Source organism: Ascaphus truei, chromosome 2, assembly GCF_040206685.1.
Source record: "Ascaphus truei isolate aAscTru1 chromosome 2, aAscTru1.hap1, whole genome shotgun sequence".
NCBI lineage: Eukaryota > Metazoa > Chordata > Amphibia > Anura > Ascaphidae > Ascaphus > Ascaphus truei.
In genome coordinates, this window is record NC_134484.1 from 433,552,881 (window position 1) to 433,570,730 (window position 17,850).

The 17,850-nt window shown below is 40.5% G+C and overlaps 1 protein-coding gene across 1 annotated transcript in view; it reads right to left on the reverse strand.

The window, feature by feature from the left end:
- The window catches only part of LOC142488279 (uncharacterized), a 28,658-nt gene extending 11,148 nt beyond the window's left edge, over window positions 1-17,510 (reverse strand). The window contains exons 1-3 of the mRNA XM_075588652.1: window positions 17,206-17,510; window positions 15,733-15,810; window positions 15,173-15,367 (exon numbers count right to left, since the gene is read on the reverse strand). Coding sequence (XP_075444767.1) covers window positions 15,173-15,367; window positions 15,733-15,810; window positions 17,206-17,482 — 550 coding nt within the window. The 5' untranslated portion in view covers window positions 17,483-17,510. The remainder of the gene's footprint in view (window positions 1-15,172; window positions 15,368-15,732; window positions 15,811-17,205) is intronic.
- Window positions 17,511-17,850: the final 340 nt, after the last annotated feature.

Here is a 17,850-nt window from a genome sequence, read left to right on the forward strand (position 1 = left end):
ACGCACGCACGCACGCACACACACACACACACACACACACACACTTCTAAATTAGACATTCTATATGTAGCACCCTGCTAGGAATTTCCCTTTTTGCTTTCTATGTCACACACACACACACACACCACACACACACACACACACACACACACACACACACACACACACACACACACACACACACACACACACACACACACACACACACACACACACACACACACACACACACACACTTCTAAATTAGACATTCTATATGTAGCACCCTGCTAGGAATTTCCCTTTTTGCTTTCTATGTCAGTCCTGGCAGCTGCAGGCAGTGCTGGGGTTAAGCCCTCACAAGGCTCTGACATGTGAGTAGTTTCAATTATATTATAATTTGCACTTCCACGGCACATGTCTAGCCTTGTGTTTCTCTAGAAGTTGCTAGAGGGTCATATATCTAGTGGTGTGACTACGTGGCAACAGTTTTTCTGCCCAGATGCTGGGGCAGAGTGTAGCCACACACCTGGGTATAAAGGTGGGGATCAACCATTTTGTATTGAGACCTGACACCCAGACCAGACTCAAGGGAGGATCCCCATAACACAATGGAAGATCCCAGAACCCAGACTCCAATAACATCAGGGAGGTTTCCAGGCCATCCTGGCCTGTAAAACAAGCAGCCAACAATCTTTTATTTGTTTCAAGCATAGGGACAGTATTCCAGAGTTATGGCCCTTATATATAGGTGCAGAGAAGTATCCACAGCAAGTAGGAAATAAATCCATTGTCAGGGTTAAGTAAGGAGCTGAGGTGGATTGACCTTATTCCAATTCCAGGGTTAAGTAGGGACCTGGGATGGACTGACGTGCAATGTGAGATGAGGTATGCTGTGGTTTGAATACTGAAACTAAGTCTGTTTTCATGGACTATGCTGCTGATCAATAAAACACCAAGTTGAAAGTCCCTGGCGCCCTTTTCTTTGTCCTGCACCACTGCTTACTACAAGCCTGCACGGTTCTACTAACCCAGGGATGAAAACCTGTCCTGTTGCTACAATCAGGTAAACTGCTGAGCACTACAAGTCACTACAAGCACTGACCAGGTACAAGTCCTGTCAAAGCCACAAAGACTGATCTATCTATCTGCTTTTCCACTGTACAGCCCACCCTTCTGGCTGGGGGGAAGAGGGAGGGGTGCTACATATATTACAACTTTAACACCAATTATTTCCTTAGTTACCTTCTTTATTCCTTCTGTGTCATTTCCTCCTACTACATACATTGTATATGTAAGGGGGTCACCCCCGGTTCCCCTGATCTTCCTTTGCCCCCTGGATTACCCATGTGGCAGTGGGGGAAGGGGACGGCGACTTCTCCCGGTTGGCGCCGCCTTCTGGGCCGGCGCCATCGGGGTCCTGATGTTCGCGCATGCACGAAGGGTTGCGCATGCACAGATAGCCACGGCGGCCATGTTGTGGTTGGTGCGAGGTTCGCGCAATGCGCTGAGGTTGACAAGCGTAGCGGCAGCCATTACATGTGTTCAGGAGCTATTGAAAGTTGCGCATGCTCAGTTAAGAGTAGCGGCGGCCATTACAGCTTCAGACATGCGCAGTAAAGATCGCACACGTGGTCCCCATAAGAAAGAGCTGTACCAAGAACTACAATTCCCAGCAGCCTCTGGGGACTGCACTTTCACCCTGGTCACAGGCAGCCAGACAGCCAATAAGGCTGACAGATTCTCATGCTGCAAAGTTGCAACAATGTTGTGTGAAGACAGGGATTGTCAGTTAGGAGCTGGGATACAGAGAGGGGAGGGTGTGTTTGTGCAGGGAGGAAAGTAGCCTCCTGCACTAGGCCAGAAGTCTCCCCTAAGCCCCCAGCTAGGCCCTACTCACCTCAGCTTGTGGTTACTACAGGGACTCCCCTTAGAGTCCCAGACAGAGTCCTGTAGAACCTAGACAAGTGAGGGTCCAGCCAGGAACCGTGACTATCTTGGCACGTGCTGTGAAGGTAAAACATCCTCTATGTTAGCAGAGATAAGTGACATTATAGAGGTGGATCACTACATGCGGGAGCCACCCACCGTTGAGGCGGAGGAATCTTGGATCATCTCCTGGAGCAAGGGATTCCAAGCAAAGGTCATCTGCGCACCCGGTAGCAGGAGCACCGGGCAGGTATTATCCAAGTCACCAAGTGCACCACCTAAACACTTCATCTTAGTGGGCAGCGCTGTTCCACACGTGGGTGGGGTTGTGGGACTCTTGGGACTTTGGGTACAAGGACTTTGGGGATACTGTGTAAGGAGGTTATAGCCCAGTTAGGGGCAAGGTTATAGCTGCCAGCTAGTGGCAGAGGGTGGCATATATATCGTTGTGCATACTGATGAGGTTGCACTGTTAAAGTATGATACTCTGTGTTGTGTTGCTATACAATATGATGTGATGTGATGTGATGTTATTGTGTTATTTGCTCGTTCAGTAAACCTTTTAGCCATAACCCTGGTGTATGTGGTTTCTGGGTGGGTTCCTATGCTAGGCCCATTCTACATTCCTATAGAATCCTACATAGGTGGAGGCGCTGACCGACGAGAACGTTCCAGAGATTCACCCCAGGCTCTCACTAGCGGAGGCTCAAGCCTCCTGTGAGCCTGACAGGTATAACGCACCACACCAGGTAACATTAGGTTCCCCACACACACACACACTATATGCGATTGGGTGGGGGGGAATTCCCGTTACATATACATAATACTTTCTATTCCTGATATGTAAAATACTGTAGTGAATCTTTTCAAAAGAACAACATTGTATACCCAAGAGCTATATGTTTGGCTAAATGCCAGAATTTAGAATGTGCTACTGTACTTGTGAGAATATACTGTACCTGAAGACTATACATGAAAGAGGATTATAAAAAGAATAAGATTAACCATTAGATTGTCACATCATATTCCAATACTGAGGCTCTTACAGATAACATATTATTTAGGAATAGTAATTAGAGAAACTACAATTACTTGAAATTACTTTTGAGTTTTAGCATGAAACACTAATTCTGTCATCATAAGTTAAAACAAATGTAATTCTTGGTTACCTTAGAATATTATGTTTTAACTAAAGTAAACAAAGTTGATATTTAATATTAGCTATACCGCCATTTAAACATTAGCTATGTGTTGAGGCTGTGATGACATCCCTACCTTTGTGTTTGCAAGTTTCAAATCTGGGGAGAGCTCATTTGGTAAAACTTACTTGCCACTTTACTTTTAGTAGAGATGTTTAAACCATTCACTTTACAGTAGGTCATAAAACAAGCAAATCAGTCCTTTATTAGTTGCAAAAAAGCAACAATTCACCAAGCGTTTTCAATGCTTATTGCAATTTTATTTAATATTTGCATTAGCTAAATACTCTACAATTGCTATATTCCCTTAATACTGAGATTTTGAATAGTGCTCACACACACACACCATGTTTCACTCACTGGTCTGTGATATATCACCAAAAGCTTACTAATTGGGTGACATTATCCTTCTGACGCTCAATGAAACATTTAGAAGAGAAACTAATTTGAGAAATGAAAACGCTTCCAATGTCGCAAATGCATTTTGGACAGTTTTGCAGATTGTAATTGGCAGGTTTAGAAAGCCTAACAAGTGCTCTCAGGAGTTAATTCAATGTAGTCCGAAGAATCCATGTGGGAAGTTTTTGGAAGAAAACCCCGATTGACATCAGTAGGGGGTTTCATCTAAAAATGGTGCAAATGGCTGCTTAGTGAATTAGCACCTTAGATTTGAATTTAGTATGAGCTTAAATCTTTCAGGCAGTAAACATATTTTGCATTCCCCTTCTATATATTTAAAACAAAACTGCTGGGTTACAGTAGTCATGTTTGTACTCATTTGTTGTAAAATGTATACTTGTGACAGACCGACAAGAGCTGTTCATTGATTTAGTTGTACAGGTGCTTCTTCAGATGTAACATTGGTACTTTTATCCCCTTGGCTACCAGAGGGTCTAGCAACAAATTGCAAAACAATGCACTGCTGACAAAGAACGTAATACATCTAAGGTTCTGAGAGTATAAAACGACATGTGTTTGACATTGGAAATGAAACTGATGTAAAGAAGGTTTAGCTTACCTTTAATGATGAAATTGCACCAAAATACTGAGCACACATCCTAGGCAAAGCATTAGAAAGGAGGAGGAAGGGAAATAGTTTGGAGGCTACTTCGCAGGTTGAGCAAGGAGGTATGACATGTATAGATTTATTCTTTTGAATAATTACTGGATTTCGAAATATAATTATGAAATACTCACATTGGCTTATTCAAAGATATCATAACTAAAAATAAATCAAGAAAACCAGATGTAAACATTTATTGGAGGTTATTGGATCCATGATCTGACCTCAGTGAATTTCTTTAAGAAACTACTGTATACTCTATTAGAAGAGGCTTAATGGTCCGACTTATTATCCAGGAAGTGAAACAGAAAAGTGGAGCGCAAACAAATTAAATTAACAAGCCAGTGCAATAGAAAAAGTGCAAAGTAAAGATCTCTTTAGCAAGAGAATTGATCACTAGAACAGGACAAATATCAAGAGGTATAGACAATAAAAACAGTCTTAGTGAAACATACTGTAGGCAACAAGCCTAAGGCCTTGCCCCCGCTGCATGCTGCAGCGTCCGCTGTGGCGGACGCTGCGCTCACCAGAGCCCTCCCCGCAACGGCGCCGGGCCCGCTGCGAGGGGGGGCCGCAGCGCTCGCGCGAGAGCTACTCCTGCTCTCAATTCTATTCGTCTACTCGTCTACTCGTGTCGAGCGGCTAAGCACGCCCCCTGGCGGTTCAGCCAATGAGGGCGAACCTGCCGGGTGACGTCATGGCCGCGCCCCCGTCACTCCTCCGGCACGCCCCCCCCGGTCTCTGCTCCTGCAGTGAGCTGCAGACCGGGGAATCGCCGGAACGCGCAGTCGAAAGCGCGGGCGCGCATTAGAGCGCCGTGACCGGGGCCTTAGCCTAAGAATCCTCTCTAGTAGTTATATGTATTTCCAGCTTTATAACAGGAATTCACATCAGAGAAAAGATAAGGCAAAACAATGGTGCAGATAGTATAGGCAAATGTATTTATATGGACACGAAAGGCACAAACGCATACGCACTCACAGTGTAACAAATTAAAATTTGCATTGAGTTAGAGGTTTACACTCTCTACAGAGTGCCAAAATCTCACCTCCGTTCGACCCACACTGCGTCTCTTGTGACAGCTTGTGACGTCACATCTGGCGGGACCCAGCTCTGATTCTGGGAGATAGCTCTAGTGGCTTCAGCATGGGGCAGCAGGAAACAAGGTCTAGACGCGTTTCACTGCATCAGCGTTCTCAGAGTTTCACAATGGGAGGTGCCCTAGGGTATAGCCTTATATACCACCTATCCAAATCTAATTAAAGTGCTAACAGGTGAATACACTTAAGTGTTGGAAAGGCAATCTCTCCAATAAAAAAAACATTTGAACTTAATGCATATATATATATATATATTCTGGATAATATATGTATAAACTTTATATATATATATATATATATATATATATATATATATATATATATATATATATATATATATATATATATATAAAGTTTATACATATATTATCCAGAATCCTAAAAGCTACCATATGTCCCTAAATACAAATATTATACACATAAGATAAAAAATATTTAATACATTAAGCATAAGACATGTAAAACAAAATGTGCACTAAAAAAACAAAGATAACATTGCATCCCTAGAATTTGACATAAGCTAAACTAAATCTGCATACTAAATGATCACACTAAATATACAATGGAACATTTTACAGTTATAAATAAACCGTGTATAATAAAAACTAACAATCTTATAAAAAAAAAGTACTAAGAGACCTCAGGGGGTAATCTGTAGGGAATATATAATAAAAAGATAAAATAGATAAAAAGCAATTATTAGAATTTCATATTAGAATCAACATACTGTATATACAAAGCTACTAATGGGAATAGAAGGGTGCATCATATTGCACAAAATATTCAAGTGAGAAAGGCGCCAATACCAATATCTACATTAAGACCTCTTGGACACATAGCTCCTAGTCTATCTATCTAGAAGGTCTCGCTCGGCTACATCCAGGGTCCTATCCTATCATCCACCCTCCAATGGGATGAAACATGTTCAATACCTTTAAAACTAAGTCAATGGGGGTTGGAACCATGATGCAGATCAAAGTGCCTGGAAACACTGTGGGCCTCATGCAGTAAGCGTTGATAAGGGAATTATCACCATTTTATAGCCAAAATTGGGTTTGAGATTCAGTAAGCGCCGATAAGTGCTTGATTTCGCCAGGTTTCGGAGCCGATTATTTTGTTATGGCCAGTCAGCTGCCGATAAGCCTGTTTTCGCCACTGATCGCCACTTTTTTAAATCGTCTGGATTCAACAAAAAAAATCAGCTTATCGGGGCTGATCGGCACTACGAAATTGAGATGTTATGGCCGATTTCTCCCGCCAACTAAAGTTGGCAGTTTGGACGGGAGAACGATCGCTAAGGCTGCCGGAACGGCACTTAGAAAAAAAAAATCTTCTGTACATCAATGGAGTCAATGGAGCGGGGACGTATAACAGTATAGTACTGTTTACGTTTCATTGCTCACAATACAAACGTCATTTGCATTACAGTGTGGGGGGCATTCCCTGCATTGTGTCACGGCTGACGTGTATTATTTGCATAACATTATACTTTTACATGTTTGCAGCATTTGCGGGTCACATTACTCATCATGTGATGATGTGGCAAGGGAAAATACTATACTCAACTCTTAAAGGAGAACCTCACATCATAGCACACATTTTACTGCATTGATCGACAATTGTTTACATGATGTTACACATGTCACACATGTCACACATACACCGTATATTCATGTTCCTTTACATTACACAATGCTTGTAATGTGTCACGCATCTTTAAACGTTCATGTACATCTAAATTCTCATGTTTACATCTACGTTTGGTCCTCCCTATTTTCATGACGTCACTTATTGGACGCGCAATCACATTGCATATTTACATTATAACCGTTGCATTACAAGCACTTCAACCTAACTTATACGCACATGTACAGTAATTCATCATTGGGACACCTTGTAAACTCATTCTATAGCAACTATCCTCATTACACAAATGCATGCATATGCACCCGACTATTCATTGTTGGCAACATGTCACAATAACATGGCTAATTACACATGTTACACAAAACTTTTCCCACATCAATCTCAGCCTTTTTGTCTCATTACATGACTGACTCTTGCGTTCACAAGTTTTACATGCATTGCACATGCAACTATTTATTTGCAAGCAATGTTTCTACAAAGCATCACGTCACATCATTGGCAAATATCATCATTCCCTGCAGAATACACACAACAACTGCACACAGCTTGCCACACAAGTACTTTATTATGTTCATGTAAAACCTTGCATTTTACTATGTCACCTGACATCATTATACCTATTTAAAGGACGCCCATTACCTGCTCATTCACAGCTACTCATTTCAAAATGTTGAGATTGTTTAGGAGACGGAGGAACATTCTTTTCTATGACATGCTTGATGATGAAGACAATCATATAGGGCAAGGGAGGGACACACCGAGGGACAGTGACAGGGACAGTGACGCGGATACGACAGGGACAGGGAGAGGGACAGGCCGAGGGACAGGGAGAGGGACAGGAGATCAGAGGAGAAGACAGAGGAGACAAGTTGTGCCTCGTCCGCGTCTGTACAGGGAGAGAACCCTGTTAGATGGGATGAGTGAGGAGGAGATTGTAAGTCGCTATCGTTTGAGTTCAGCAGCAATCTTAGCTCTTTATCAGGAGATAAGGGGAGATTTAGATTTTTTCACAGCCAGAGGTCGTGCAGTCCCTGGGCTTGTTAAAATGCTGTGCTCATTACATTATCTTGCTTCCGCGTCATACCAGACAACTGTGGGCATAGTGGGCGGGGTCTCGCAATCTACATTCTCGCGGGCCTTGACCCAGTTTCTCTATGCACTCAATAGACGCGCTAGGAATTATATTCATTTTCCTACAGAGGCGACAGAGTGGCTGGAAGTCAGGACTGGCTTTTATAATATAGCAGGGATACCATGTGTGCTGGGTGCAATCGATTGCACACATGTTGCTTTGATTGCACCTAGTCAGAGTGAGCATGTGTACCGCAATCGGAAGCACTACCATTCACTCAATGTACAGGTGGTATGTGATGCCACGATGAGGATAATGCATGTGGTACCCAAATTCCCTGGTTCCAGTCACGATTCCTCTATCCTGAGGAACTCTTCAGTCTTCCATGCGTTCGAAGAGGGACATTTTGAATATGGTTGGCTGCTGGGTGAGTACACATTTACATGTTATAACACAAAACACATTTTTATTTAGGAATGTTGGCATTGTAGAATTTGATCACTAATGTAAGCTTATGTGTGCTCCATTCATTATAGGTGACTCAGGATACGGAATTAGGCCGTGGCTCTTGACTCCGGTGCTAAACCCTCAAACTGAAGCAGAGGAGAGGTACAATGCAGCCCATATATCTACAAGATCTGTTATAGAGAGGACATTTGGCCTACTCAAGACCAGATTTAGGTGTCTGGACAGAACTGGTGGGGCTCTTCTATACAAGCCTCAAAAAGTCTCTGATATTATCCTTGCCTGTTGCATTTTGCACAATGTTGCACTCAGGCACAATGTACAATCAGACCTAGCTGAGCCTTTGGTAGACGAGCATCCCACCCATGTAGCTGCTGAAAATGAACAAACAGCCAGTGGTGGCCAGACACGCCAGAATCTCATCAATTCATTTTTTTCTTGTAAGTAAAAACAGATATGTTCCAAGTTCTACTTTTATACTTACATTATGTTATCTTAACAATAATTTTTTTTATATAACCTTCTGTTAGGACACAGATGAATATGGGTTGCACACCTTTCTTTTCTCTGCTGTGTGCACAAAGGGATGTGGCACCGGTATGTTATTGTTGCACAGGTTATATAATCCCTCTTCAATTGTACTTTAGTTGTGTGTATGTGAATACAACTGGGGTAACAAAGCACTAATATTTTAGCATTGTGTTGTTCCTTATGCTAACACAATACACATATTATGCCCATACTCATTCATGCTTCTAGTATGCTTACATACAATGTTATTGGTGCAGTGTAACATGTACATCCATATGATGTGTACACCAGGCTCATTTACATTTTGAATGTCATTAAATATACATGGTGTTGCACATTTAACACCAAATACACACTTTGATGTGTTGTTTACGGTACTGAAGATGGCATGTCAATGTTTGCAATTTATATATTGTTCCTTTGCATTATAGGTATATTTGCAGTATGACTGATCATGGTATGTATATTTGCTGACATCTCTCATAAGATGTGGCTACCTCAATCTTCCTATAATTATTTGAACTAAAAACCCAACATATTGGTTTAAACACAAATGTTACATATATGTACTTTCTGTATCATGTATATGCATTTAGCTACTCTTGAGGTTTCATGTGCATTGTATTACAAAATGATTACTCACATTTCATCACATTTTATGTATGTTTCCTTATAATTTCCATTAATGTAATATAGAGGTGTTTGGAGAAAAGGGGATAACTGTACTTATTTGTTTACTTACGGGAGCACATTCATCACTAGCATAGACACACTTTTTAAGACAACTGTTTGTGTCTCTATCAATTGGTGTAGGATCCATGTATAACACCGACAAATGATAACACCAGCTTTATTATGGTAGCTTATATCATCATATTGACTATACTATGTATTTTTAAACGATTAATAAACACCGTAAACTATAGTTAGTTAGGTTAATGAAATATACACAGAAACGTACTTCATAACATGATGGTGATGTCATATTCAGAACATCATGCATTGGAGGGGACCATAACATCTGGCCAGTAACATTATTTGCTACAGTCCCAAACCATTTTATCTACATACCCATGTAACAAGAGATTTTAAATATAAATGGCTACTTGGTTGTAAGTGTCCTTTACATTGGGAGAAGGAGTGGCTCAGTGAGTAAAGACACACACTGGCACTGATAGTTTGAAGCAGGGGAGTCTGGTTCAATTCCCGGTGTGGGCTCCTTGTGACCTTGGCCAAGTCACTTTATCTCCCTGTGCCTCATGCGGCAAAAAAACATTTGTACGTTCCACGGGCCAGGGACCTCAGGCTGAAACATGTGTCTGTAAATCGCTGCGTACAACTAGCAGCCCTATACATGAACATGCTCATATTATTATTATTATTATTGTTACATAGTTTCGACAGTCATACGTTCCATTACACAATAGAATACACAAATGTGTTAGCAGAGTGGGAATGGTTGTTATATAAAAAACACACCATGTCATAAAATGTTAGTAGTCATTAAAGAACACTCAAGAAAAATTGAAGAGGCACTATTTTGCAACATCATTATGTTAATTAAGTGCTTATGCAATATAGGCATAAGGGTATCACTTTTTTAATTGTTTGTTAATAAGCGCTGCAAGCAATATAAAATTAGTTCCATATGTAGTATAGTAGTCGGTGGCTCCTCCTCACAATCATCTCATATAAAGGTAGACTCTTCTGAAATCATACATTGATCCGATTGTATCTTCCCCGACATCTCTGAAATACAGCAAACACATGATGGTCAAATATGGCACCTTACTATATATGTATCCGTGACAACGCGTTACACAGCTCTATATGATTGTGTACATACACACGTCACTCATTTATATGTTACAACTACAAGTGTACATCAGTATGTAATTTTTATTATCATTTGTAGCAGCCATAACTATGTATATGAAGTGAACGTTGCCTGTATACTGAAAAATGTGCGCGCACATCTTAGTGTGCGCACGCACTTCACGCTTGGCTCCACTAACTGTTAGCGCATGCGCAAAACAAAGCGAACGTTGTGCGTTCAATACATGTAGAAAATACCAGTAAACATCACATCTTTATTTCAAATACAATGAAGATGAAACTAAAATCATTCTAAACGAGTACATCTGTATTCTTTTAAACCAGACGTGTTTGGACAGAAAGGACGGCCGATAACACAATGCGCAAATGCAATACGTGTGACGTCATGTTAAGCCAGCGTGAAACGCACGCTAACACTCCTCCCACTCAATTAACATTCGGCTAACGCCCAGGGTACGCCTACAAACACTGAGCCGCACGCATCACACACTGCAGTTACCGTTACTATAACAAAACATGACAGCCAATAGGCTTTGAGGCGCGCACGTCGCTTGGGGGCGGGACTTACATCCGTAATCCTTTTTAAGGACGCCTTGGCCCATGACAAGGGTCCCACGTCATACGTGGTGGACCCGGTTTTCAATGTTGTAGATGTTGCATGATAACAAAACAGGTATGTGTTAGAGTTATGGAAAAATGTTGCTAATATGTTTAAAGGGATAGGAAAGTACGTATATGTATACCGTCAGCAATGTGTACTACTCTTTCAGGTTCTACTATATTGTATTAGGAAACAATTTGTTTGTGATCGCTACATGTTATGCAGTCTGCAATGTTACGCTGTATCCACGCATTGAAAGTGAAAATGGTGGTTACAAAAAAAAAAAAAATTTAAACGCAGAGTCAACGCATAACGATTGTTATATTTACCATTCTTCTAGAATTAACTCTTCGCCTGGCTGCAACTGGTCGCTCCAGAAATGCAAGGCATTTTCATCCACGCTTGACCCAACCGCTGAATCCAGTATGACACATATCTCCTCCAGGAAGCGCTCATAGGAATCGCCACTGCTTTCTTCAAATAATTGGTCGGGAGGTAGGTTCATTTCTTCGGGTTCCCATTCCAATGCATTTTCAGCTGAAAGGCTTGGTACATAATCATAGTACTTTTGTTCTTGTACAATGTGGGTTTCAGGAATGGAGGCTGCAGATATTGCAGCACGTATCGATTCAAACGGATCAGTAGTAGCGGATACATTGCTATTGCCATTAGGAATAAATATGCCTTTCACGACAATATAAGTGCCGTCTTTCAGGAGAAATTGTTTTTCCTGGGCAATCTTCCAGAAACCATAGGTGTGTTGTAGCTTATCCTGGTCACGTTCAAAAAAGTCATTACTTGATAAAGTGAATCTTATTGAGGAATTAAAATTCCGTGCATGCTTACGGTCTTGGTAATAAGGATATTTTGCTCGAATGAAATCATCGATTTGGCGTGTGCTTGCTTTCTGTCCGCGACTGTTCAAGATGGCTTCACAGATCATGTACTTATACCCTAAAAGGGGATTAATATTGGTAACGAATTCATCAGCCATGTCTGAGTAGCACAAAAGCTGTGTGCAGGTCTGTGTTATTTGCTCATCAAAATGAATGTGCTGAATGGCTAACAAACTCCTGTTTTTCCTTGTCAAGGTCATCAAAACTAACTACTTTGACTCCTTATTTCAAACGCCAATTGGCTTTGTAAATCTAATTGGGTTAACAGTTGTGGTTAGTGATATGGGACTGTGGGAGAAACATTTCTCCTTCTTTTATCTCGTTTCTGAAAAACATCCCTAGACTTTGAATTCGTTCACATAGTGTTTTTTTGAAAACTAACAAAGACCACTGTGTGAAAATAGTTCTTAGCCAGGCATATCAGTACAAACACACACCTGCAAAAAGAAATGTTTTTTCCCCGCTTACATTTCTGTGTGTATGTGAAAGTCTGGTTAACTCCCTGTCTGCATGAGTTTAAATACGTGTGTATATATATATATCTAAATATATCTCTCTTATAAAAATATATATATATTTATATATTATATTTTATTTTTTTTAATATTGCAGGAGTACACACAACATTGATGGCAGTAAGTATACCTTGTATGAAACCTATTTAAATGGTGAGAAACATGATTGAATGAAGTAATAAACATTTGTTTAAGCACAATACTGTTAGAGTCTCATACTTAGGATATTTCTCAAACATTATGCCTGTATTATTAAAATAGTGTGCTTTCACAAGGAAGCATGAAGTGTATTAGTTTGTAAAATACATGTATACCAGTTTATATAGTACTATATATATATATATATATATATATATATATATATATATATATACACACACACACACACACACACACACACACACACACACACACACACACACACACACACACACACACACACACACACACACACACACACACACACACACACACACACACACACACTCAGTGTGTGTGTGTGTGTATATATATTTTTATACATTCTGAGATGTTATTGAAACAAGAACACACAAATGATTAAAGGACAAAATTAGAATGCCCAAGCAAGGCAAAGGTAAGTAATAATTTACACATAATCCTGCTGTACACGTACAAGAAAGATGTTTGCAGTTACTTAGGTGTTTTTATAAATGCATGTGACTAATATGCATATGCAATTCTTACATCAATTAACACACCCAAATGCAATGTTTTGCTGCAAAGTCAATGGCAGCTTCTCTAAACTTTGCAACTGGTTCCAGGTGGACCATTACTGAACAGACGATTAATACATAAATATTTATAACACTATTCATTAATTGAGTGTTAACATTTCCAAAACTTCACGTGTACAAGAACATACTTGAAAGTTTGGAAACAACACAGTCTTCAGCATACATACAATAGTAATTAGATAATGTGAAGTCAACAAAACAAGGCCAAAGACATATTTTCTGAATTATAACATTTATTTTTTTTGTTCCTTTTGCGAGCGAGTAACAGGCCTGCTTGTTGTCTCTTGAATTTTCCTTTTTCTTTTGCCACCAACTTTAGGCACAGCAGAGCCACTTTGAGTGGCCTCTGGCACTTCACGGGCAGGGCTTGTGGGCAGTGACTCACCTACAGGGCTTTTGGGCAGTGACTGTTCACCTACGGGGCTTGTGGCCAGTGATTCACCTACAGGGCTTTTGGGCAGTGATTCACCTACAGGGCGTTTGGGCAGTGATTCACCTACAGGGCTTTTGGGCAGTGATTCACCTACAGGGCTTTTGGGCAGTGATTCACCTACAGGGCTTTTGGGCAGTGATTCACCTACAGGGCTTTTGGGCAGTGATTCACCTACAGGGCTTTTGGGCAGTGATTCACCTACAGGGCTTTTGGGCAGTGATTCACCTACAGGGCTTTTGGGCAGTGATTCACCTACAGGGCTTTTGGGTAGTGACTGTTCACGGACAGGGCTTGTGCCCACTGACACATGTGAGCAAGTTGGTAGACACTGCACAAGTGATGGTTGGTCTGTTTCATGTGTGTCTTGTTTTGTTTTTGTCGCCTCCTTTGTAGGTGTCTGCTGCTGAATTTGTACAGATGGCAGCGGTAGGATGTCATCAGGAAACTGCACAGCAATGTCTGCTACTTGACCGGTAACATTTGGGCCTGGTGAATGAATATCAGATGAATGTGGTGAAAACTGACCTGCATGAACAGATCCTGCCTGTGAGGTGTTGAATCGTGGTACATTAGTCATTCTCCAGTAATTAGCTTGTGTTTGCTGAACAACTAATGCTTCGAATGAGGTGTTGATTTTTTGCAACTGTTTAGGCACTTCAATGAAGACTCTGTGGAGATGTGCCAATTGTGAAACTGTTTCTTCCTGCAGTGCAATCATCCTTTCCACCACTGTCATCAGGTCAGAATGGCGACGATTTTCTGCTTCCACAATTTTTCCCTCAGAAGCTACAATTGCATCATACTGCACCGACACACTTTATTCGAGCAAATACCCGGTATGTACCTGGCAGATACCTGGAATGCGCCGCTCCTCACCTCTGACAAGCCCCGTTGCATTTGCCTTCCCAGCCTGGGTTCATGCCTGGCTGACGGGCGGCTGATCTGTTAAATGATAATGATTAGGATTTAATAGGCTGCAATGCTTCGCGTGTCTACCAGATGGCATAAATTCATGAATTGTAATGCAGTATATATATATGTACTGTGCAGTATTGCAGCCAGTGGGAATAAAATGCTTCAATCCCTGCTGGAAAATACCTCAATGCACTCGGGCAGAAAACAGTCACAAACCTCAATACACCCGGGTATACCCGAATTCGTGGGACTAGCCGAGCTCGAATAAAGTGTGTCGCCAGTGTATGTGGTATTTGCTGGACGTTTTGGCGGTAAAACAGTTTCAATTGGAACCTCTTCATGGTCACTTGCTTGTATTTGTGTGTCTATGGCGGCGGCGGCGGCATCATCATCATCATCATCATCATCATCAAAATCCTCTTCATCATGTTCTACAAATAAATGTACAAATTATTAAATGTCATGTTAATCTCTGCTGTGTTACTATGTAATTGTACTGTGTCATAAGTAACAACTAACATGTTTCCATACGTTTTATAACCTCACATTAAAAACTACCTTGACTTAAGAATAATGTTTGGACTCAGTATGAAATATGAGTGAATGAAAACTTGCTGTAAACTCACAACTCCTACATGATAGTTAACATCACTAACACAATACAAGTTGCCTTACACTTCATTTTCACTGACACTAAGTAATCCTATTTAAAGAACATGTGCAAAACAAATAATGAACATGACAACATAACATATAGAAGAGCACATATTATATGGCCACCAACTGATACACTCACCTTCTAGGTGTGTTGAGCTGGCTGACCCAGGTGAAGACACTTGTTCAGTCTCAGGTGACACATGTCCTTCAGGGGCAACTATATATAACAATAACATAAGTTTTACATTTACATGTGTAAATATTGAACAAACAGTTATTGTATGTTCTGTATTTATGAGTATCTAACAGCATCATTTCCTTAACCCAAAATGTGTGTGTGAAAGTGAACATAAATAGTTGTAATAACAATGTACATGCCTGTGTACTTAGAAGTTTTGAGTTCCCTAACATACAACATACTATGGTTCTGCAGTAATGCGTGAGGAAAAATACATTAAATTTGTACATAAAAATCATATGTTGTGTAGTGATATCAGTATCATAATGTACATAACTATCATGAGATGACCATTCACAATGGTTATCATGAAGGTGGTCATATTGCAAAAAGTGTTGTTTTTGGTAGAGGATATGTGTGGTACATTAATATAAGATGTGGCACACCTGAATGTGGCTGTGACTAAACAAGACAACACATGCAGTGTGTGATAATGTGTCGTTGATAGTAGTTCAACTATAGATATGAGTGAACTAATGTGTGACGTACGGTTTGATAAGTAATGAGTTGTTGGGGCATTTAGTAGCTAAAGTGAAGCTTTCAAATGAGTGTGATTAACTTCAGTTGTGCTAGTGAGGTTGTAAGAACGGTTTTCCCTTCCCCAAAAAGCCTAATCAGCCACACCTTTCAATTACTTGAAACAGGTGAAAATGGTGTGAACTAAGTTGCCCCTAAAATGAGGCTGTAATTAGTGTGTGTGCTGAACCCCACCCCCTCTGTTGAAGTGTATGCTGTGATGAGATATTAATTGCAGCTGCTTTAACACAATGGTAGATGAGCTAAATAGTCGTGTGCAGTTTTTAAGTTATGAAAACAATGACATAAAATATGATACGTGTGCCTCATTATGCTGTCTGTATATGACTTAAATCAAAAATGGACCTTTTCATTAACAACTATAGATGTGTTAGTGCAAGTGATGTTTGTAGGCCGTTGCATGCAATATATTTGATGCATGCTTAAAATAGGCAGTAATGTCATGTTTGTCGGAGTAAAATAAATAAAATACACAATAATATTCTACATATTTCTGTTCTGTACCTGTAGCTAGTAATAATTTCTGATTAACATGTGTTACACATGTGTACTACCCTGTTGTTCCCCATCTTCGCCCACCATCAATTGCTTCCACTGCAGCAATGCATTTTGGGAATTCACATGTAAATGAGCACGCAATGGCACGTGCTATATTAGTTACTGCTTTTAGTAGGACTACAACATATATGTCTATTTTGAGATATATATGTATACAGAATCAGACATATACATATATAGATGCAGGTATGCTTATATTGTGAAGACAGTATAAAAAGCAGTGTAACTATGCAAAATAACTGTAAGCAACGACACGCCTAGTACAGTAATATTTCTCACCTGGTGGAAATTGTGAGGGGTAAATTCCTATATCACGGTCACCAGGTAAGCCTTCCACGACGACGGGAAGTAATTTTGCCCGAAGCAGCTCCTCCAATGGACTTAATATGAGACGTTGTGGTGTGGGCCCACCTCCAGTGCCAGTAGCATGCACGCGTTGGTGTTGTATTTTCTTTTTCAATTTGGACCTAATATCATCAAATCTCTTGTGACAATTCCGCTTGTCCCTCACATGATTCCCACACGCATTGACACCAATGACTATTGTGTCCCACATTTCTTTTCTGCTTGCTGAACTTGTCCGCCCTTGAAAAACATATCAAATATATGAGGTAAATGAATAATAATATAAGCACCAGTTTCCTACACTGCTAGCTGTTCCAAGAGATAGCAAACATGCTGTTTTATGTGTAATATGTGAAGCACATGAGCATTCACTACTAAACCTATACATGTAAGCAAGGTTGCATTCATATTGTATGCAGTTATGGCAAATTGACCGCCTGTGTTTAGTTGTCCTTGTAAGGCATGCTAAAAAGCTGTGTTTCCAGACTAATTAACATAGAAAGATATTGTGAAGCCATATTTGCATATGAACAAAACTCAGATGACCTAGGATCACATGTATTTGAATAATAAATGTAA